At 51.8% G+C, this 22850-nt stretch overlaps 1 protein-coding gene and 1 long non-coding RNA gene across 3 annotated transcripts in view; both read right to left on the minus strand.

The window, feature by feature from the left end:
• Positions 1-8601: 8601 nt before the first annotated feature.
• Positions 8602-18258, minus strand: ANKRD60 (ankyrin repeat domain 60; the record flags this gene model as incomplete). The annotated part of the gene is made up of 4 exons (XM_081291451.1): positions 8602-8906; positions 11139-11304; positions 12668-12798; positions 17943-18258. 4 exons carry the CDS (start codon positions 18256-18258, stop codon positions 8602-8604), a joined length of 918 nt encoding a protein of 305 aa, XP_081147577.1.
• A 1545-nt stretch (positions 18259-19803) lies between these two features.
• LOC308646444 overlaps positions 19804-22850 on the minus strand; it is an 85928-nt gene continuing 82881 nt past the window's right edge. Inside the window, exon 8 of one of the 2 annotated variants that reach the window (XR_014021389.1) lies at positions 19804-20979. This is a non-coding gene — a long non-coding RNA (uncharacterized lncRNA). The remainder of the gene's footprint in view (positions 20980-22850) is intronic. The other variant, XR_014021390.1, reaches the window with a different exon arrangement.

Raw genomic sequence — 22850 nt, forward strand, 5'->3', positions numbered from 1 at the left:
CCCAGCTTCACCTGCCCCCACCCCATAGCTCTGGCCTCCGCCCCTCTGCCCATCCCCCACCCCACCCCACTCCTGGCCTGGTCATCGTCCTCTCCCCGCTGGACCGCAGCAATCTCCTGTAGTTGGCCTAAAGGTTCCCACTCTTGCCTCCTGCTGACTATTTTTTCTTAATGTTTTTTACTATGGTTTCTTTGTTGACTCATAAGTTTTTTTCTTAATGTTTATTTTATTTATTGATTTTTATGTGGTGCTGAGGATTGAACCCAGCACCTTTGGGTGCTAGGCAAGTGCTGTACCGCTGAGCCCCAGCCCCAGCCCCCCTCCTGCTGACTATTGTCTGTAAAACACAGCTTGTAATGCCAGTGACTTGGGAGGCCGAGGCAGGAGGATGCAAGTTCCTCTCTGGCCAGGCCAGCCTTCTCAGCCCTCTGTCCTCCACCCCTGCCACCGCTCCGCAAAGGTGACCTTCACCTTGGGCTTGGCCTCTGACTTGCTGGACCACTGATCTGCATCCAGAGAAAGAGTGAGTAGTTCTGAGCCTGCTCTGCACGTCCCCCTTGCCCAGAAGGTGCCCACCCACCTGCCGTTGCAAGGACACTGAGAGGCATAGGAGGAGACGCACCAGCTGTGCCCACCCTGGCTGCAGATGTCCAAGTGGAAAGTGGTCCTTGTTGGTCCAGCCAGGGACTGTTACACAGCACTGCCATGACCACTGCTGCAGCCTCGGGGCTCAGTGGACCTGCCCCACCTTCCTGCCTTAACCCACCTTTAACCTCTGCTTCCTCCTTTGGGAACTAAGCTGTCACATGCCAGTGGCTTCTGGAAAGTTCTAGGGCTGCCCAGAGTCCTCCGGCTCCTCAGGTTTCAGCTCCATCTCATCTGCTCTGGACAGCCACCTGGCCCTGTCCCCTGCAGCACTGCCCACTGTGGCTCTCTGCCCATTGCTGTGGGTCCTTCCCATAGAGCCCAGGACTGTCTCATCATGGCCCCAAGCCATCAGCTCTGTGAGGGCTGCTCTCTGGGGACTTTAACTGATGTCCACAGTCAGGACATAGGGATGTGTCCCCACCTTCTAAAGAGAGTGTTTGCCACTCAGGTAACAAGTGGAGCGGGCTGGGGAGGGCGCAGAGGGGTCAGCCCCTTGGCCTTGCAGGGCAGCCCTGAGCAGGGAGGGCCCCCTGAGAGGGAAACACTGCGTTCTTCTGGGCTTCTGAGACCTGTAGAGGAGACTGTCGGATCTGGCACCCTCAGAGGCAGAGGGGAAGCTCGAGCCAGGGCATGGGCATGGGCAGAGGCGGGGAGAGGGTGAAGCCTTTTCCTGGTGGGACCCACCCGAGCACCTGGCCTGGAGGAGGGTGGGGGGCTCGGGTGGGTCACTGTGCTGAGAAAACTCCACCCCTGCCCAGGGCCAGGGCTCCCCACAGCGGTCCCCATCCATCTCCTTGTCAAAGCTGGGTAGGGGCCTTGGTTCCCCCAGCCCCAGCCCCATCTGTGAGGTGGGAAACACAAAATCTCATGGGGTATTACAGAACCCATTAAAGAACCGAACACTTCATAGCACAGACAGAACCAGGCCTGTACATGTCTTCATTCCTCCCCTGCAGTTCTCAAGCCCCACATGAGGGGAGCCAGGTACGAAAGGTACTGCCATTCGCAGAAAGTTGGCGATACATCATGAATTGCTTGAAGGAAAAATTTGGTAAAAACCGTAATTCCGAGGTGTGCTCCTTTTAAATCTCAGTCCTTCTGCCCGTACATGGCTGGGACATTGCTGGAGAGGAATAAGGCTGAGGGTTGTGAACTTCAGAATTCCTAAGACAGTGCTCTTCCTTCTCACCTTCCTTGGTCACCCCTTCTGGGTGGCAGAGACATTAATTAAAATGCTCATTAGAAGTAAAAGAAAGAGCACAGATTTTTCCCGCCATGGAGCGGGTGAGAAATAGAATCTGCCCCTAAAACTTACTAGCTCTTGCCCCACAGGCCTGTAGTCTCTGCTTCCAGGGAGGCTGAAGCAGGAGGATCACAATTTCAAGACCAACCTGGATAACTTAGCCAGACCCTGTCTCAAAATAAAAATAAAAAAGGCTAGGGGTACAGTCCAGTGCAACCCTGGGTTCAGTCCCCAGTGTGGAAGGGGAGCGGGAAAGAGCTGGCTAGCTCTCACCCCTGGCCCTGGAGGAGGACTTTGGAGTCAATTGGAGAACCCAGTGCCCAAGTTTTTAGACTACCAGTTTTATGTGGAAATACTACTCACATAAAGCTTTATATAAACATTATAAGCTTTTTATAAACATTATAAACTATGAAAATATCCAGAGAGCACAAGAGAATCAAGAGTGGGAAGCTCTTGGGGCACAAGTGTCCAAATCGGAGGAGAAAAGCGACGCAGGACCCTCAAGTCAGGTTAACAGCAAGTTTCCGGCTCCGCGAGTCATTTGTGGTCTCGCTGCGCCACCTGGCGGCCGCCAGGGCCGGCGCAGCCCCCACCTGTGGCAGCGGCGAGCAACAGCGCCACCTGTCGGGAACCGGTAGCTGGCCGGCCTGGGAGGGGTTTCCTTCCAAATCCAGGGTCAAGAGAGAAAAAAGGTGTTCCCTAGTGGTGGCTGTGTTTCCTAATGGTGGGTGTCTTCCCTCAGGATCCGGAAGAAGTGTCTATGGGGCCTGAGCACCTGCCCATAGGTCCTGAATCCTGCACTCCCCACTGGTGCCCAGCCAGGACTCTGGCCGGGCACCTCCTCCATGCTTTGAAAATAAGTGTCAGCATTTTCTGAATGTACAAGTGGGAAAGGGGGCTCAGAGGAGAAAGCGGGGCCAGGAAGACCCACCAGCAATATCCAGCCTGTCCTCCAGAGGGGTGTGGGACAGAGTTCACCAGCCCCATAGAGAAGGGGCAGTGCTGTGAGCTGGCACAGTTAACGCTGGCAGGTGCCTGTCAAACCATGGTGTAGGTCATCCTCACTCTGCCACCTGGGTGCTCCACATCCCTGGGCAAGGTGCTGACCATCTATGAGCTTCTGTTCCCTCAGTGGCAAGTGGACATGAGGTGGAACTTGCTCGGTGCCGTTCAGCACCAGCGTCCCTGGAAATGTTAGAAATGCAGAGTCTCAGGCTCTGCCCCAAACCCACTGAAGTTAGCATCTCTGGGCAGTGGGGTCAGTGAACTCTTGAACAAACCCTCTCTAGGTTTGGTTGCAGACGGTCTGCTTTCCAGGGTTGTTGAAAAGAATGAACGAGAGAATTCGGTGGACACCTGGGAAAGTGCTGGGTGGGGCATGCTGTGGCTTGCCAACTTGGCAGAGCCCGAGCAAGGGGTTTCTTTGTCCTTCCTTTCCTTTTTGACATCAATTTTTTTAAGTGTGAAAGGGAGATATGTTGTTAGAATCGCCATGACAATTCCCCTCCTAGGTGATCACCTGGAAGAGCTCAAAGCTGGAATGAGCCATCCGTAGTGGACATCACGCTCACAGCAGCTCTACTCCTAGTAGCCAAAAGGTGGAAGCAACTGAATGTTCCCCAGCTGACGAATGCATGAATAAAACGGGGCTCATAAAGGGGAACAAAATACTAAGCTGTGATGCAATGTGGGTAAACCCCCAGGACACTATGCTAACGTCAGATACAAAAGGCCTCCCTGGTGTGATTGGATTCACTAGAAATATCCCAAACATGCAAATCCATTCAGGCAGAAGTGGACTGGCGGTCACTGAGGGCTGCAAGGAGCCTTCAAGGTGTGGCTGGAATATTCTGGAATATTTTCTGCTCCCCAGTGTGGTGCCGCAATGCTTGCACCACATTGTGGTGTACTGAAGGCCATCAATGGTAAATTTTGTGTGTTTTGACACAGTAGAGAGAAGAGGTACCAGCTTTCACAATTCGCAAGTCTCTATCCCAGGATTTCCCTGAAGCAAGTGACGCTGGGGTTCGGGGTGCATCTTGCACACATCAGCCTTCATGCTCCACCCAACGTGCACAGGCGTTGGGTTGGCCTCTCTTTAAAACTGCAGCTCAGTGCACACACACATTTCCTGGGCAACTAGTTCTCTTAATGACACGTCACAGATGCCCCTCCTGCCTTGGCCTATACATACACAGCAGCTGCTAAATGTGCCCCCCACGTCCCCCTGGTGGGCATTTGGAGTGTTTCCAGGCCTTGCTACCAGAACAGCTGTTATGAGCACTCACAAACATGCCCCTTATGTACAAAGGCCTGGTCTCTGTAGGATGAATGACACATGAGGGGTGGCTTGGCCCACTTGCCAGGTTCTAAACATATTGACTGATCGTGATCCTGCAAGGATGTAGGACCTGACCTGCTCCCCCATTCGGGGTCAGGACACTTCCAGGCACGCTCACACCCACCACAGCCCAGGCATAACCATTATTTACCATATTTCAACTGTAACTTGGGAATGCACACCCACCAAATGGGTTGAGAGTGACATCGCGGTGACACGTTGGGGTGTTCTCTTTGGCAGGTGGTGTGGTAGAGCTTCTTGTTACCCTGGGTGGGCTTACTGATTCCTTTGGGATGTCAAGAGAGCTGTGTGTGTGATATGTGTGTATTCCCCCTCTGGACAGTTTTGTGGTTCAGGCAGAAATATGTGGCTGTGATCCCCCATGTGAGCCCACCTTTGAGTTTTCAAAGTGGCGCAGACTGCAGCATCTCTGACATTTGCAATGAACACAAACACCGGTGTTTTTCTAAATGTTAATGAGTGTCTGTGTCCCCTGCTGGAGGCTGCCGTAGTCGGTGCGCACTGCGGAGGCAGAGCTCAGCGACTGGAATTTTCCTCTCGCCTTAGAGCTTATTTTCCTCTCCTGCAGAACTGGCCCTGGAGTTTCAAGTTCAGAGCGCAGTCTGCAAGTTGCTGAGGAAGGCCTCCACTTCATATCAAAATCAGCAAGTCTGAGAGAAATTATTCATCTCCCACTTTGGGAATGATTAGTTCCGGATGGAGACTCTCATTGTATAAGGTTTGCTGAAAATGTATGAGGCTCTCTGGAAACAGAGAGTGTATTGATTCCCAGTGAGTAAACATTTTAAGCAAATTAAGTGGCAGTAGTAATAATAATAATAATGGCTGACATTTTTCAATTGTCTGCTCTATGCCAAGCATCTAATCCCTCCAGTGACAACAGGAGACAGGTGTCATTACCTCAAAGTAAAGATGAGGAAACTGAGGCTCTGACAGGTGATACTGCCTGGCCCAGTGCCACACGGCAGGAGGCAGAGGAACATTCTAACCAGATCTACCAGGCCACAACCCCTGGTGCTTCCTATGGCACTGCAAGACCAAGGGTCAGACCAGGGTCTGAGAACACAGTCCACACTGGTCATTTCACCAGCACCACCAGGTTGGGAAGGAGCAGGTGACCTTCACTCCCAAGGCCACACAAGTAGGAAGAGGGAGAGAGGAATGGAAACCTGGCCTACAACACACGGAATACATGGCACTGGTACCAGGTGCCACAGAGCAGCATTGCCCATGGGAGAGCCTGGTCAACCATTCATCTGAAAGGGTCTAGCCAGGGCCAGTGTTAGTGGAGCAAAAAACGCAAAGTGCCAAAGAGCAGGTGATGTCCAAGAGACCCAGGGTGCTCAGAGGTCTAGCGGGTCAGCAGGGTAGAATAGCACCTTTGTAGTGATACCTGGAATGGAGGCCACATGGAGGCCAAGTGGGAAGGATATTTAGGTCACCCTCTAAGACCCAGAATCTGCTCACTGCTTTTTAATTTCCATCACACTTTCACACGGAGGCAACTTGCAATTACACACGACATAGAGGGAGGTTACCTGGAGGGGGAAAGGCCAGGGGGCGGAGTGCTCCAGGTGGACACTGGCCTTGGTGGAGCATCCCAGCCGCCAAGGAGATGGAAACAGGACAGCCATGCACCCACCTCCTCGTCCACTTGCAGCCCATGTCCAGCTCTGCTCAGGGCTACAGGTGAGCAGCGTCACTGGCAGTGATGAGACGAGAGGAACGCTCCTGTGCCTCCGAGAGGGGCCAGGACAGGCAGCCACATCTCCCGGGGTGCTGAGCTGAGTCCAATTCCAGTGGTCACAACTTGAGAGCCCAGGAGAGGCCCTGATGGGTCTCCTCTCTTCTCTCAGACTCCAGCCAGGTTCCCAGTCATGCTCTCGGACAGCAGTGGCATCCAGCACCCTCAGGGACCACGAACAAAGATCTCCTCCACACTTCTCTATCGGAGACCCTTGTCTCAGAGCAGCGGGGCCCACCATGGCAGAACTGGCCAGATGCCACCTGAGGCCTGCGCTGGCCCAGCCGGCACTGCCACCTCTGCACAGGTGGCCCCTCCTGCTGGAGATTGAAAGGCCAGCCCTCCATGTGCAAAGGTGCATGGGAGCTCCTCTCCAAGGAGCCCCACTTCCTCTGCACAAAGAGGGGTGGCCCAGCTGGGCCATGCAGACCATAGCTGCTCCGCCCTCTCCAGGGCCTGGACCTACAAGGATTTCAAGGTCCCACCAAAGTGTTCAGGATCAACTCTCCCCCAATTTTTGTTTGCTCCCAAAGTATGAAAACACAAAAAAATTTAACATTTAATGAATTAACTACAAGATGCAACATATTAAAATTTTGTGATTATGAACGTATTTCTTATACTACACGATTCGGGCTTGTTCCCAGGTGAGATGCAGGGGTTGGTTTGGGTTTTTTGTTTTTTTGGGGGTTTTTTTGTTTTGTTTTGTTTTTGTTTTTGTTTTTTTTTGGTGCTGGGGACTGAACCCAGATCCCTGCACAGACTGAGCTGCACCCCAGCTCCAACACAGGGTGTTAGATTGCCTACTGCAAGGAGCTCTCCCCAGGCCCCAAGTGTGCAAATGACCCTGCCACAGACCGAGCAAACTGGCACCGCAGAGAGTGAGTGTGCAACTTGCCCTACACCTGGCCAAGCGCCTAATTGAATTGGGGGCAAGTGAAGCTACAGCACTTCCTCCCAGAACTGTGGGTTCAGGTGCCAGGCAGCTGTCTCTCCCAACAACCAGGACAGCTGAACAAAGCTACTGCCAGACTCGGACCTGGAGTGACGCCACCTGTTAAGTTAAAAGGCGCCCGAGTCACCCCTCCGCACACCTCATTAGCTAAGTGCACTGACCCGTTGGATTGGGGTGACTTAATATCTGCCTATTGACTTTAGGGAACGTCTGCCAAACACAAGATCTCGGCTTGGACGCAGCTGATGCGAAGCTATTTCTTCCTGACTCTTATTTGTCAAACAGGTTGCTGAGCTGGGCAGGCCACGTAGACGAGTACAAGACCCCAGCGTCAACAAGACCTTGCTTGCTGTGACAGCAGGAAATGTGGCCCATTAATTTAAAAGCCGAATCCGGTTTCTGGGATGTAAGTGGGAAGGAAGGGCAGCCAGGACACAGAGTCATTTTCCATCACCGCAAAGACAGCCCCTCGATGGTCAGGAGACCTTGGCCACGCGTTCGGATGCTGGAGGTGGTGCTGGAATATAGGGCTTCAGGAAAACATAAACAGCCACGGGTGGGTGGGGCAGCAGGTGCATGACACGTGGCACCTTGTGAGCATCCTGGCCGTTCCCTGGCGGTGGCTCAGAGCGGTGCATGGTCCCACTGGGCCTTAGGTTGGTTCCCAGGAGGAGCAGATGAGCTGGACAGCACACAGGGTGTGTGGGTGCCTCAAATCTTCTCACTCTTTCTGTACCATGCCGTCTTCCCCCAAAATTCAAGCCAACATTTAAAAACCAGAAGTTATCTTATCAAAAAGTCAGGTTTCTGCCCTAGAAAGCTCTAGAACCACCGAGCAGCCTTGGGCTTGAATTTCTGCTGTTGCTGGGTCCCCGTGCCCTCTGCAGACCTTCTCTGTTTGCTTCCAAGCCCAGGCCCCCATCTGCAGGGCGGGTGCGGCTGCTGCAGGCCCACTCCCAGCCTGACCCGAGGTGGCGTGAGCCAGGCGCAGACACTCGGGGTGTCTGCCTGCCTGCGTTGAGGCTGCGGGGCTGGCACTGGCCACAGTGAGAAACCAGGCTCTGTCCTGTGTGAGCTCACTCGTCTCCCACCGCCCTCCGCCGCACCTCGCTGAGGTCCCGAGGCAGCCACGTGGGAGAACCAAGCTCCCCCCGGGGCTTGGCTTCTGTCCCTCAAACATGGCTTGGCCACGCTTCCTGAACACCCCTAGCCAGGGAGCGCCCTGCTGCAAGGATCTCACACACTGAACCTTCGCGACCTCCCGACAGTGGCGGGCACTTGCTTTGCAGAGTGACAGTCATGCTCATTACTGTGATCCGTCCTGGACAGAGCTGCCCTGAACAGCCTGGGTGGGGGGTCGGTTCCTGTCACCCCCTGCCTCGGCATGACGGGACACGAGGCGCAAACAGCTTAGAATTAAAGGCCGTGCGGGCCTGTGGGTCTGTAATGGGTCAGAACATGCGCAGGAACACGCGGCCCCGCCACCCCCTCCCCAAGTCACCCTCCCTCCAGCAGGACGGTGAACTCCGCGTCTGAGTCTGGCTCATCTCCCTGTCCCTGCCCTGGTGAGCACCGCCGGGGTCCCACGGGGTGACCTCTGCCCAGTCGCCGGGGTCGGCTTTGGTGGGCAGACATCTCCAGGAGAGCTAACTTGAGGTCTTCCTGGAGCCCAAGCTGGAGCACATCCTCTGGAAGACCTGCCTCAGGATCAGGTCCTTGATGCGCGTCTTCCCTGTCCCCTTGGCCAGCCAGTAGAGCAGGAACAGGCGCTGCTCCGTCAGCTTGCAGTTCACGCAGCGGGCGATGGAGATGGGGGTCTCCCCCTTGGTGTCCTTCTCCTGGATGGGGGCCCCGTGCTCCAGCAGGAGTTTCATACAGTCCAGCCGGCCCATGGCCACGGCCACGTGCAGGGGCGTCCTGCCCAGGGGCGTGCTATCCAGGAAGTTGGTACCTGTAAAATGAGAAAGCCAGGTCAGCGAGGGCCACTCCCTCAGAGACAGTTAGCATCAGAAACACAGGAGGGGCCGGACCGGGCCCTGCTGCCCTTCCAGCACCCCTCAGCACCAGCCTGTCCCCTCGTGACAGCCAGTGTCTTTCCACAGTGCCATGTCATCTCCCACTTAGACCTCATCACGGCAATCCCCCTGCTGTGGGGTCAATGTCTTGATCTTTGCTGCTCTCTCACCCGTACCCCCCCAATCAGTGCAGCACCAGCCCCCCACATTCTTCCTCCATGACCCTACCCACAGTGGAGGGTCTAATTTCACCTACCTTCTGTCTTTACCCTTAAACCCTGCTCTGCATCCTGCCCCCGGCCCTTTGTACAAACTGTTCCTGTCACAAACAAAACTCTTGCCTGTTTTCCCCCAGTCCTGGGACAACTCTTGTCCTTCTTAAGTGTTCCATTCACCTTCCCGGGAAGCCCTCCTCAGCTCCCCTTCCCCGCAGCACCCCTGCGTGAATTCAGCAGACATCTGCCACCTTTAAAATACCCCCATGCGAATGACCATGGAGTTAATTATTTGTAATCTGATAACTTCCCCAGTGAGCTCCATGAGGGTAGAAGATACTCATTTTGATCACTGCTGTTTTCACCCCAGGCACGTAGCTCGGGCCTGGAGGAGACAGGCACTGGGAAGTGACAGACGACCAGCAGCCTGACTCATGGACAGATCTCCCTTCGATTGAATGCCTCACTGTCTCCCGAAGATGGACTGGCTAATGGCAGGTGTCCAGTGTGGACTTGTTGAATCGAATCAAATTCTGGGTAACAAATATCATGACACAGAAAACAAGGCGATTCAATTAAACTCGGCTGACATTTCCGGGGCCTGTTTTCATGAGCTATGGCTGGCTGGTGAGGCGAAGTCTCCATCAGACTCTGGATGGTGGAGTCCACCCCACATGCCTCTTCCCAGCAGCGTCTGCAGGGGACAGAAAACTTTGCAAAGCCGGCTGTCATTTTTTTAACTGGTGCCTTCAAATACATCACGGTTCCATCAGAGTGAAAATGACTTTTCATGAGCTTAAAGGACTGCTGGGCTGTGAGAAGCCATACTTCATTCTTCAACAGGAAAGAGGCAGTGGAGAAAGGCAGGGGCACAGTCGCCAACCCTCGCCCAGCTCAGAGGTTCATGTGCCCGACACGCAGCCCAGTCATCCTGCCCAGGAAACCCGGGCTGCTCTCCACCGTGCTTGGTGGAGTGGGGATAATAGAGGAGCTGAGAGGAGGGGTCTGACGTGGAGCCTGCCCGTCAAGCCCACACGGCCTTGCCAGCCTCCTCTCCCCAGGGCCCTGCAGCTCTTGCCTACACCTTTCCAACCTTCTGCATCTCAATCATGAGCACGCCCCCCACACACAAAATACCCCGTGTCCGAGGAGGATAAAGAGTACTCCTGCATTTCTCTCCTTGTTTATTTTCCCATTCCCCTCACAACCTCTTATATGTAATTTTGTATAGCAATGAGGGTCTCCCTTCATTTCCATGCAATTTCCCTTTTCTCTCCCTTTCCCTCCCATCTCATGTCTCCGTTTAATGTTAATCTTTTCTTCCTGCTCTTCCTCCCTGCTCTGTTCATAGATGCTCTCATTATATCAAACAAGACATTTGTGAACAACCAATAAAAAAAAAAAAGAGTACTCCTGCAGAATCTCAAGCAAAGCCCTTCAGTTCAGAGGCAATGCGGGCTCCCTGGGGACAGACAGAACAATGGTCACCCCTAAGTGGAGGCAAGAGTGAGAAGAGTCTGGGGAGAATGTCACCAGAGGAAGTAACTGCAAGACTTGCAGAAAGAAGGCAGGGCCGGTCCAAGGACCACCCGTGGGCCAGGCCACCTGGGATGTTCCAACTGCAGGTGGGACTAGAATTGTGCAGACAGTGTGGCCATGTCCCCAGCAGTGTTCTGGTTGGAAATAACATGCCAGGAAACCCTTTGCTGCTCCCTGTCCTGGAGTCTTGAACTTCTGTCTCCCTGCAGCAGCAGCATCTTCCAGGGTCTGGCCTCGACAGCCTCTGCCTGGCATGAACTGAGACACTCCCAGACACCCATGGAGGCCTGGCACGGACCCAGCTCTGTGGGTGACAGGACTCAGACCCAGGGAATCAGCACTTGAAGGATCCAGGAAGACCAAGAGGCTGTCCCCCGAGACTCTCCAAAGTACCATGCTTTCTGCCCAGATTACCTTGTTCTAGAAGGTACCGCACCGCGTCATAGTGACCTCTGTGGGAGGCAATGTACAAGGCCACAAATGCTCTCTGGGATGTCCACCGCTTCCACTTCTCACCCTCCAAGTAGCGTGAATTTGCTGTTCTGTAGAAGGAATCTTCAGTGATTCCGAGACAGGACAGCTGGGGGAGAGAACACAGACGGTTACTCTGGGAAGAGCAGCAGGTGCGGTCAGAGACTGAGGGCGGCTCAGGGAAGGTCTGTCTTCTTGACCCACACCAAGGTGCATGATGGGAAAGGAGAGGGCAAAGCCTCATCAAGAAATGGTAGGAAGCCAGGGAAGGGTGGTGGGGGACACTCTTCAACGCCCCGTGGGTGTTCCCGGGACAAAATCACCATCCGTCAACTTGGGGAGGCAGGAACATCCCAGTCGATGTTTCAACGAGAGCAAATAGCTTTTTTGGTGGCCAGAGGAAGGTAGTTGTGGCCTTAACAAAGACACCAGCCAAGATATGGCCTCGCCAGAGGGCAGCCCAAGGGGGAAGTCTCCTCGAGACGGCCCGAATTCTGGCTTCCTGTCCACTTTGGTGCCCAGTGCCTCTGTGGAGTACTCTGAACCCCTCTCACAGGGGCATAGCCCTGTCATATGGTCACCTCGTGGAACATGGGAGGAAGGCTGCAGGATCCACAGGAAGGACTCTGCCCCAGACATCAGGGCCAGGTGGGGAACAGCACAGGGGACAGAAGTGACAGACATAAGGACATGGGTCTGCGGCAGTTCTGACTCGAGACCCCAAACAGGAGAGAGAGAACCCTACATCGGGGCGAGAGCCAGAAAGCTGAGCCCAGACCAAACTGCTGACAGCAGAAGAAATGACCAGGGATGGGGATGCTGGGACACAGAAGGGACAGCAGCAAGGACGGGTCTGGACGAGGATTGCAATGGCCAGGACGGGCCGCCCTTCCTGCCAGGGCCTGCGGCGGGCCCTTGCTTGGCCACAGCCCAGCGAGGGAACTGCACCCTCTCCCCCTGAATCTGATCCACAGGAAAACATCCACTTATCCCCGTGTCAGCGATTCATCTTCTCTGATGGGTAAACATCCTGGTCTTTGTCCTTCCCTCCCACCCAGAGTCAGCTGAGTGCCCCGCGGGGGAGGCCTGGCAAACAGTGGGTCCTGCTGCCATCCAGGGTGCTGTGGGCGCCCCCCAGAACTGGGTCACCTCCCGCTCACCTGGGCACGGCCGCAGCAGGCAGGCAAGGCCCAGAGCTCTGGAGCCCTCCACCAGGGTCAAGTGACTCTCAACCTCAGAAGGCAAACGGACATATGCGCTGCCTTGATTGTGGGGGTGAGGGATGAGTGGTTCCCTAAGCCATAAATAAGTAAAGGCCGTGGAACTGTGCGCCCCGAGAGTGAGGGGAAGCTCCTGAAACAGTGTGCCATCATGGGGACCAAGGTCCTCATCTTTCTCTGAAGCCTCCACTCAAACCCGCACACTAAAGATTGTCGCTCTGCGCAACACCCGTGGAAAGAAGCGGGAAGCACCTTACTGAGGTCCCCTTCCACGGCTGCCAAAACCAGTTCTATCCAGCCATCATAATGCCAAATGCTCAGGGAAATCACTCCTCCGGGCACGACATCATGGAACTTGAGGGTGCCGTCATCTATCATATCTCCTGCGGGGAGCAATGTTTCCTTTTAAAAAATTGGGCATTAAAGAAAACTTATTACATCGGCTAGGAGATTATCTGACCTTGGGAATCGCAAAGATAATTTTAGAATCTTGAACAAAGATCTCATTTGATGATTCCGCATGAGCCTGTTGTCGTTAATGCTTTTTAGAAAATTAATTTGGCTCAGCTCGGATTGAAGCTGGACCAAAAACACAATGGCAACCATTTATAAAATTCTGCAATTATAGCTTGTCCTGTTTCGAAAAAATACATGAGTCAGTAAAGACGTTTTATGAGGCAAACTCTTACAAAGAGAACTACTTAAACTTGAGGCAACTATGTATTGCGGTAAAATGCACTTACACAAGTTACATAACGTTTAACTAAAAGACCAGCTCTGGTCAATGTTGTCATTTGCTAACCAAAGAGGTGACAGTGACCAAAAATTGTTGGATTCACATGATGACCCTGGGCAGGGTTTCTCCATGCTGGCGCACCTGTCATTTTGAACTTGAGTGCTCTCTGCCCTGCGCACTTCAGGACGTGAAGCAGCCTCCCTGGTCTCTACCCAAGGGGATCAGGAGCCCCTGCACCTGGTTTCCATAGTCAAAAACGTCTTCAGGTGTTGCCAATGGCCCCGGGGGACAAGATCATCTCAAGACAGACCCATGGCCACATAAGGAGCAAATATTGACTTTCACTGTGCTGGGGCTTAGCGTGTTTGAGCTCCTAAGCCTGTCATCACCTGGCACAGAGGCTTATCCACGTGAAGGACCCATGGTGGGTCTGTTCTAAGTTTACAGATCCAGGCTCTGGGGAAGACCATCGGCAGTGGTAACATGAATATTAATAGAGAGCATTTTTTAGACAGTTCAAGTTGTATTTGGTTGACCTTTTCAAACGCATGCTTCTTCTCGCGTTGGCCATCTACAGTCTCAAGAATGACAAGTGTGCCTCGGGTCTGCCCATGCCAGGCCGACGCACATTCCCAGGGAGTGGAGCTCGCTGGTCTGCTGGGCTCGGGTGGCAGGGACCCCTGTGGGCCTGTGTGTTCAGTCCTTCAAAGTGAGTGCCTTGTGCCTGCACTAAGTTCTTTGATCCTCTCCACAACCCCTTAAGACAGGTGCACCTCTGTCTGCTAGGAGCACGCAGAGGCTCCCCTGGCTGGAATGGGCAAAGCCCTCTGCTAACAGACTGGAGCTTTGTGGGCTCTAGGGGCACCATTTGATCACTAGAAATTCCAAAGAGTGGATGGAAGTGGAGGATAGTGACTAACCAATCTGTTCATTGGGGTCCTGTCTGTGGTTGGAACACAGAGGATCTTTAGCAATAAGTCTAAGACAACTGACTTCCAGACAGCTCTGAGACACTGAGGAACACTGTGCTCCCTGGCAAAGGCGGGCAGGTGACACATGCAGAGCACGCCCCTTGACAGGCAGACGGCCGGGCCTTAGGCTCGAGCACTATCGCCAGCTAAGTCAATCAGCAGAGTTGCCCAAGGATAGGAAGGGCGCCCCTCACCTCACTCGCTGACTCCCTGACCACTTGCTTGGATGGGATGCTCACGCACGATCTCATTCGCTCTTCCCTCTTCTGCCTTCGCAGTGGGCAAGAGCAGCATCCCCAGATTATAGACAGTAGCCCAAATTTCTCCTACCATCTTCTTTCTCGTTTGCCATCCACAGGAAGGACCGTGCAACAGAGAGAGGTCATGCTCTGTAGCAGTTGCTAAGTGGCTGCTGAGTGACAGCTCTGTGACATCAGTGTTAACTCACCCCATCTCTCTCTTTCTCTCTTAACTCTCTTGAATTTATTGCTCAGCAGGGCTCATCAGTGAAAATAAATGAACAGAAGGGGTCCAGACATTTGTAGTTGGAGATACATAATTTTCAAATTACTTGTGGGGGACCCTTAATCAGCCCTTCAATGATTCACCGTCGTTCTTAACATGTGAGGTACAGTCTCGGCTCGAGACACTCTTCCTGCTAAATAAGGCCTTGAAAATGCCCAAGAACATCTTTTGAATGTTCCTGCAGAAAAATAAATATGCCATGGAAAAATGTTGAACCTATTTTAAAGAGTGCAAAAGCGTCTTGGCCTTCACTGCCCGTTTGGAGTTTCCTGAGTCATTCCTGTCCATGGGGGAACAGCACGGAGAATTCCAGAGCTAACAGGGCTCTGCTTTACGGATTAGGAAACTGAGCCCAGAAGGGCAGTCCGGGAGCTGGCTGGTGGAGACAGGCTGCTCTCAGGTCTCGTCTCCATCGCCTCCCGGCCCTGCAGTACAGCTGCAGTCTCTCTGCAATATCGGCTCCTCACATCTCTGTGCAGCAGCCCAGAGATTTTTTTTTTTTTAATATCTTCATTTTCTTGAAGTGTTTTGCGTTGATTTCAACCGGGTGGGGAGATGATGGATCTCAGGGGCTTTGATCCTGTTCTCATATCCTAAATACTGTAGGGAATCGGGATAGGGAAACCACGTCCTCAGGTTGAGGGAAGGAGATGAGTGGAGGGAGACCTGAGCCGTGGGGTCTTTGGCCTCCCCCAGGTACCTACCTTCCACATGGGATCTGTCTGGACAAAGGGTCTTTGGGGGTCCTGCTTTAGGCATGGTGAGCTTCGGATACTGAGTTCTGATTGCGGTTGGGCTAGCTTTGAGCTCCTAGGCAAGAACACAGCTCAGAATTCAGGATTCTGATACAGACTGGGTTAGAGCCAGTACTGGGGTTCAAATGTGGACAGGGTTTGCTTTGAGCTTTGGGGTCCTGATAAGGACAGAATTTGCTCTGGATTTGGGATTCAGATGAAAACAAGGTTTGCTGTTTGTTTAGGAGTCCTGGTTTGAGAAGGGTCTCTTGTATGGTATTTGGAGTCCTTGTATGGCCAGGACTTGTTTTGGGATTCAGGGTTCTCATGAAGCCCGGATAGTGTGGAAACTGTAGGTTAGGAAATCAGGCAGGTCTACACTGAGATTTGGGGTCTTGGTGATAGGATCTGCTCCAAGATTTAGGGTTCTGACTGAATTCACCAGGGTTTGGTCTATAATTGGGGATCCTGGTATGGGTGGGTTTAGCTAAAAGAATCTGAGTTTCAAATATAAGCATAGTTTGCTTTTGAGTTTTGGGGTCCTCATACAGGCAAAGCTTGTTTTGAACCTTGACTTCCTGACATGGACATGGTTGACTTCAACCTTGGAGAGTTGGGGTAGCTGTGATTTCATGGAGGTTTGTGGGTTCAGTATGGGAATATTTCACTTGAGTTTTGGGGTCCTGTTGTAGGCAGGATTTGTCTCATTCTTGGAAATCTTCTGAGGACACTTTGCCTGGATTGGGGTTCCGATGCGGTCATGGTAACCTCAGGGACTAGCTTTAAGATGTGGGCACAGCTGGCTTTGGGTTTGGGGGTCTGGATGAGGTCAGGGTTTGTCTGGGTCTTTGACAAAAGTTGTTGATGGTCTGGGGTGTGGAGATAGAGATGGCTAGCTGGAGACGGGATTCAGAATCCAGAGTTTTGGGTAGAGTCTGCTCTGGGATTTAGGATTTCGTGGACACCAGGGCAGCTCCAGGATCTGAGGGGCAAATGTGACAGTGCTTGCAGAGAGATCATGGGACCCTGAGGGGGCAGAGTTCTTCTCCAAGTCTGGCACCCTGGTGTGGACACGGCTGTTGGAGGACTCAGGTTCTGAAGGTCACATGACTCTCTTGGGGATTTGGGGCTCAAGATCTGGCCAAGTTTGTCCTTGGTTTTGGGGTCCTGAGGTGGGTAGGGTTTGTACTGAGCTCCGACATCCTTGTGTGGACATGGTTGCCAGAGGACTCCGGGTTCTGAGGTAGTACTCCAGTGTGGAGATCTGGGATTCGGTTCTTGGTTGGGGTACTGAGGTGGTCCAGGTTGGTTTGAATTTTGGCATCTTTGTGTGGACGCAGTTGCTGGAGGAGTCAGGGTTCTGAGGTAATAGTCATTACCTGAAGACTTGGGGTTCAAATTTGGCCATTTGTTCTGGGTCTTGGGGTCCTGGGATGGGCAACGCCTCAGTTAGTCCTTGTGTGGACACCATTGATGGAAGTTTTGGGGTTCTGAGGTGGCAATGGTTACCTTGGAGATTTGGGGTTGAGTCTTGGGCATGTATGCTCTGTCTTGGGGTCCTAGTGTGGGCAGGGCTTTTTTGAGTTTTGACATCCTTGCATGGACATGGCTGATGGAAGTTTGGGGGTTCTAATATAATGATGGTTAGCCTGGAACTGGGGCTCAGTCTTGGGCAGGTCTGCTCTGAGCTGGGGTCCCAACGTGGGCATTCAAGCTCTGGCATGCTTGCATGGACACAGTTGCTGGAGGACTCCAGTTGTGAGGTAGTCATCATTAGCCTGGGGATTGGGGTTTCAAATTTGGCAAGGTTTTTTCTGAGCTTAGGGGTCTTGTGGGGGAAGGGTTGGAATTTTAGCTTCCTTGGAGAGACCCAGCTGGTGAAGGATCTGGGGTTTGAGGCTATATTGTTTAGCTTGGAGATTTGGGGTTCAGTCATGGGCAGTTCTATTCCAGACTGGGGTCCTGAGATCAACAGGGTTTGTCTTAGGCTTTGTGAGCTTGTGAGAACATGGGTGGCTAGGGGACTTGGGGTTCCAATGTTGACAAGTATGACATGAGGACTTGGGTTTGCTTGGAGTTTGGGGTTCTGACAGGCAGATTGTCCTGGGTTTGGGGGTACTTCTGAGGATAGGGGTTTTTTTGTTTGTTGGGTTTATGGTCTTGTGTGGACACAGCTGGCTTTAGGGCATAGGTCCCTTATGAAGACATGGGGAACTTGAGGGTCTGGGCTTCTGGGGTACCTTGCTGTAGTGTGGAGATCTGGGGTCCTCCTATGAGCTGGACTTACTAGAGGTTGGCAGATGTAGTCTGACCCAGGCAGGATTTCTGTGGACTAGGGGGCCTGCTGTGAGGTCTGCCTTGAGTTTGGGGTCTGTTGGGGGCTGAAAAGTCCCTATGTGGCTAAGACCCCCAGTGGCTTTTCCACCTGGGGTTTAAAGGGGGCCGGTGTGTGTTAACACCCGGGGTACCCTCGCAGGCAGGCCTCCCTTTATAACTCAGGCAGGAGGAGTACCAGGTACCCCTCACCGGAGCTCAAGGGACGTGGGGAGGGCAGGGGCCACCTTGGTCCAAGTAGTGGAGCCGCTGGAGGTTGAAGGGGATGCCGACAATCAGGTCCAGGTCCTCTTTAAGCTCCCGCACGGTCGTGTCACCGCGGCAGTTTGACACTCGGAACACCTCCCCAGTGTCCTCTAGCCGCACCCGCAAGAAGAAGACCTCAGGGTCCGAGTCCACCGGCTCACCCGCCTGCTGCTTGCTCTGGCTGCGGGCGCGGGACCTGGGCGGCAAAGAGGCCTGGCGCGGGGCGCCCCCCAGCGGCCGCTCGGGTAGCGCACCGCCCGCCCCCGCCGCCCGCCGCAAGGCCCGGCCGCGCGTCATCCCTGCGGGAGCGCAGTGGCCACGCGTCATTGCCGCCCCCGCGCGCCCCGGGCCCACGCCCCCGCCCGACTGTGACGACCGGCAGCAGCGGCCAGGCACCGGGCAGGACAATGCGTGGCCTCCGAGGGCCTGAGTTACCTGAGCAGGGGCTGGCCTCCGCTCGCCCCCGCCCCTGTCACCCTGGATAACAGTGTGTGTGTGTGTGGGGGGGGTCTTGCTGCTGCTGGGAAACTGTTCCCTCTCCGGGTCTGTTTAAAATACAACCTTGGCGTAATTCAGGGCAAGCCACCTGGAGGAATTGCGCGTGAGAAAGTCTCCACGTTGTCCAGGGGGCAGCCAGGTGCAGACCTTGGCCAGGGACCGGTCAGCATGGCAGAAACGACGTGGGCTCGCCTAAGGCCTCCAAGGAAATTCGCAAAACGACACTAAACTTCACCAACTTTGAAAATGTCCTTGAGCGCACGGAGGGAGAAAGGTGTTTCCATCAATTCACCCAGCTTTCAAGTAAACAGGAAGTTTACCTGTGGGCTCAAGTCACACTCAGCAAGGAGCCCAGGAGCAATTAACACCTACAAACAGGGGCTGGAGGGGGGCGGGGCGGAGGCAGGCAGAGGAGAGAGGGGAGCCAAGAACCACCTTGGAAAATTCTGTTGTTACAAAAAAGAATCAAACCTAGGCTTTGAGATAACTTTCTGAAAAGAAACTGCAGCCAGGAGAAATCTTTGCTTTGGAAAGGCATTCACATTATAGACAATTTTAACATACAAATTGAATTGTAAATAAAGGTTAATTATTTACGAAGTCCCTAAGGGCCTCACAGGCACCTTATGGTTCAGCATGCAAATTCTACACCTCACAACACGTGTAGCAGCTCATTTTTTTCCCTTAATGATAAATTAATCTCTGTATAGAATACAAGATTGCAGTTGAATAACTGTATTTGATACTACATTAACAGATTTTAACAACATGACAGTCTCACTTTCTGAGCAATAAAAAAAAATTAAAGATTGCTTGTTACCAAAGAAAAACAGTATCTCCAAGACTTTTTTTTTTTTTTTTTTAAATATGTGGCTTCTGATTGTGATTAACTCATTCTGTCAAATTGCCTAAATGTCACCCTGGATTACAAACTAAAATCTCATACGTCTTATTTTCTTTGGCATGGTAGGTATGGATTCCTTCTGTTCTTCTCAGAGAACCAGTTCAATAGAATTTGGGGATTGGGAAGGGGGTATCCTTTATATCAGGAAATTCAATGTGTAGCTTCAGAAATTTTATTTTAAAAAAAGAAGAAAAAGACATACAAAAAAAAAAAAAAAGATCAGAGAGGAAAAGAGGGCTCTTGGCAGCTGGTTCCTAAATCCCCCGTGGGCTACTCTTCCTTCTTCTCTGGGCCCATTGTTGAGAAGATAAACAGAAAAACAAGAACAATGACATATGCATGCAGAGTTTAATCAAATGTTTACAGAACCTTGAATTATTAACTAATGAAAAAACTGTTTAAATTCTAAAGCATTTGAGTCTAAATTTTAAAAGCATGAAATCTAAGTTGGGTGTACTTACATCAATTTGAAGAGTACATGATTTAACCCTCCAGAATCGCTGGTATTTGTGGGCAAGTTCTGATCAGAACTATGGTTTCCTATCTTTTAGTATTCTAAAGCATGAAAGTTGATATCCATGCATCTCAGTTATCTACTTCCCTCTCAAGTTCTTAAACGTCGACAATATATCTGTACAAAAATGAAAAATCCTTCAGCTTTACACCAACGCCATCTTTGTGAGGAGAGTTCCGGGGAGAAGCAGAGGGTGAGTGCTTAAGAAGTCCCACCCACAGTAGTAGAAAGCCTGCCATAAATCATTCTTAGTAGCTTTGTCACATTTTTCAAAAGTAAACAAACTGGGCTATGTTTGCAGCAACTCAGATTGCAGCATAAATTTCAATGATATATTTGTTCAGTTCACTGATAGGAAGCTAATATTACATTCATATATTTTCTTCCTGTCAAGAGCTATTTACAAGCTGGGCATGGCAGTGCACAAAGCCTGTAATCCCAGCTGCTTGGGAGGCTGAGGCAGATGGATCCCAAGTTCAAGGCCAGCTTGAGATCTTATCTAAAAATAAAAAAAGATATTTACATATGTACAGTATCTCAGTTAAAAATAAATATAACACCATAAACTATATTTTATATAAAAGCAAAAGGGAAACAAATATGCAAGTCTAGTAAAGATTTCAGAGCTTCTAATAAGCGATCGGGAGGGGAGACTCGAATACAGTCTGTCTTGAACACAACAAGTTGCTGGCAGGCCTGCACCCTGTCCACAAGGTGTCCTGGGTCAGGCCTGTGGGGCTGGGGAATGTGGCACAGGCCTAGCCATCTGCACTTAAGTCCCCACCGAGATTCAGTCTGGGAGCCTCAGACAGGAAAGGGGTCTGTCATTTGGGTGCACAATGCGGAAATTTCAGAAATCTTTTTTCTTCAGCAGATAAAATACAATCAGTTCCCCTTCAGGTCACAAGCCAAAGGTGCCAGGCATGAAACAACCTTCCCAGAGGAGTCCATCCTGTTTTCCTGGTGCAGTAGGGTCCAGAAGACTCTGTTGCTTGGTTCTAGGGTGGCAAAAAGGAAACATCTTGGTCCTGGTCAGACTGCAAAGCCAAGATGGTCTCTCCAGCAACTTCAAGATGAGGGTTACTTGCATTTCTAAAATACCCTGAGGAGAGAAATCACAAGTTCATATCACATGTGCCATGAACTGTGTCTTAACACATCCTCTAGTTGCTGCTGCTGTTGTTAAACCACGTCAGGATAACAAGTCATTTTAATAGAATAGTCATATGGACGTCCTTTCAAATGACAAAATGCCTTCATTAATAAGCATCTAACTTTTAAAGATGGACTCCCAATAGTTTTGCATATTTAAAAAATTATAGTAAGTAAAAAAAATTAATATTACTTGTTTTCCCTGAAATATAAAAGAACTGGCACCAAGTGGAAGACAGGAGGAGGGCAGTTGCTCGTGGGTGGGGCAGAGGTACAGGTACAGGGAAGGATATAACCTCTCCCTATATTGGGGTGTAGAAATAAACCATTCAAAGAACACACAGATTTTATTAACTTAGTCTTGCTCAGGTTTAAAATAACCAACCAGGCTGGTGTAGGAGTGTCTTCTTAGTACACCTCCGCTGCAGTGGAACAGAAGTCACAGCATAAGTCACTAACTTTTACATCATGCCTCAAAATTTACAAGTGTCCCTCCTTTCTAGAAGACCACGTGATATTTTGTACTTTAGCATATGTTCATCAAACATAAAGACTAATTGCATTTATTTCCTTAGCTGTTTTATAAATAATAACTGTTAGGCACAAAAGTTGGTCTATTAATTCACCTACTACTTCGGAACTGTGTTGTCACACGACTTGCCATCATTTCCTAGAGGAAGTCCAGTTTCCCCCTTTAACAACTGATGGTTTATTGAAGTGTGTAAGTTTGGAAAAGCGCAGGGCACACCTTTGTCCAGCAGTGTCCACCGTGGAGCTCTGGCCAGCATCGAGGGATCCTAAGCAAGGCCCCAAGGCTGGGACGCAGGGGCTCTGCAAGCTGGTTCTCCTGCACCACTGCCTGTGGCAACAAGCAGGGAAGCCAGAGGAGCGACTTGTCCAACTGTTTTCTAAAAACACAAACTTGTGCAGTGCCAAAGAATTCAGAATCTGTAGGTTTAAGGTATACGTGTGTGTGCGCGCGTGAGCTTCAAAATCCCAGCACTGAATGTGGTTAGAAATACCATTAATATTTCAGCCTCATTCAGCCACTGACCAGCAACATGGCCTGGGTTTATGGCTTAACTTTTCCAAGCCTCACTGTCCTCAACCGTGTGGTCCTTTGCACAAAGCATGGAGCAGGGTGCTGCCGCACTGCGTGTGGCTGGCCACGAAGGGTTCGAACCCCATCTCTGCTATCCACCAGGGCACAGGCTCTGATGCAGGGTGTGGCTCTCTGCGCAGCAGGCTCCTCCAGCGTCTCCTGCGCACTCCTTCCCTGGCCAGCTGTATGTATATCCCCTCATTTAATCCTCAGGACTCCCCTAGAAGAGCAAAATTAGCCTAGTATTAGAGTGAGAGAATTCTGGTCCAATCTGGTGGTGACATCTGGCGGCCTCATGACAGCTGGGTGGGAACACGCCAGGTAGGCCCTGAGATCTTCCTGCTGCAGGGCATCTGGACCCTGGTGGGTGACACTGGAGCCACAGCTAGCAGACAGGCGCCAGGCACTGTCCTGCCCAGCTGAGCAGCCCTAGCCCTCTGAGCCCTTCAGCAGCAGGCACGGGGGACACAGTGAGGCTGCTCTGCCCCAGGCCACTGGCGAAAAGTTGTAGACCTGGGCTTCAACCAGATGGTCTTGCTCCAAGTAACCCTCCCAACTCCCTAGTGACACTTCCCAAGAGCTGTGCTGAACAGTCCTCTCAAGACTCCCAGAGGGACAACTGGCTGCAGGGTACCCACTGCCTTCTGCCACTTACCAAAGGCAATGGAGGTAGCAAGCGACCTTATAGTGAGCCTTTTGGGTTGTGCTTTTGTGGGTGC

The sequence above is a fragment of the Spermophilus citellus genome (genome assembly GCF_964194105.1).
Source record: "Spermophilus citellus genome assembly, chromosome: 4".
Lineage (NCBI taxonomy): Eukaryota > Metazoa > Chordata > Mammalia > Rodentia > Sciuridae > Spermophilus > Spermophilus citellus.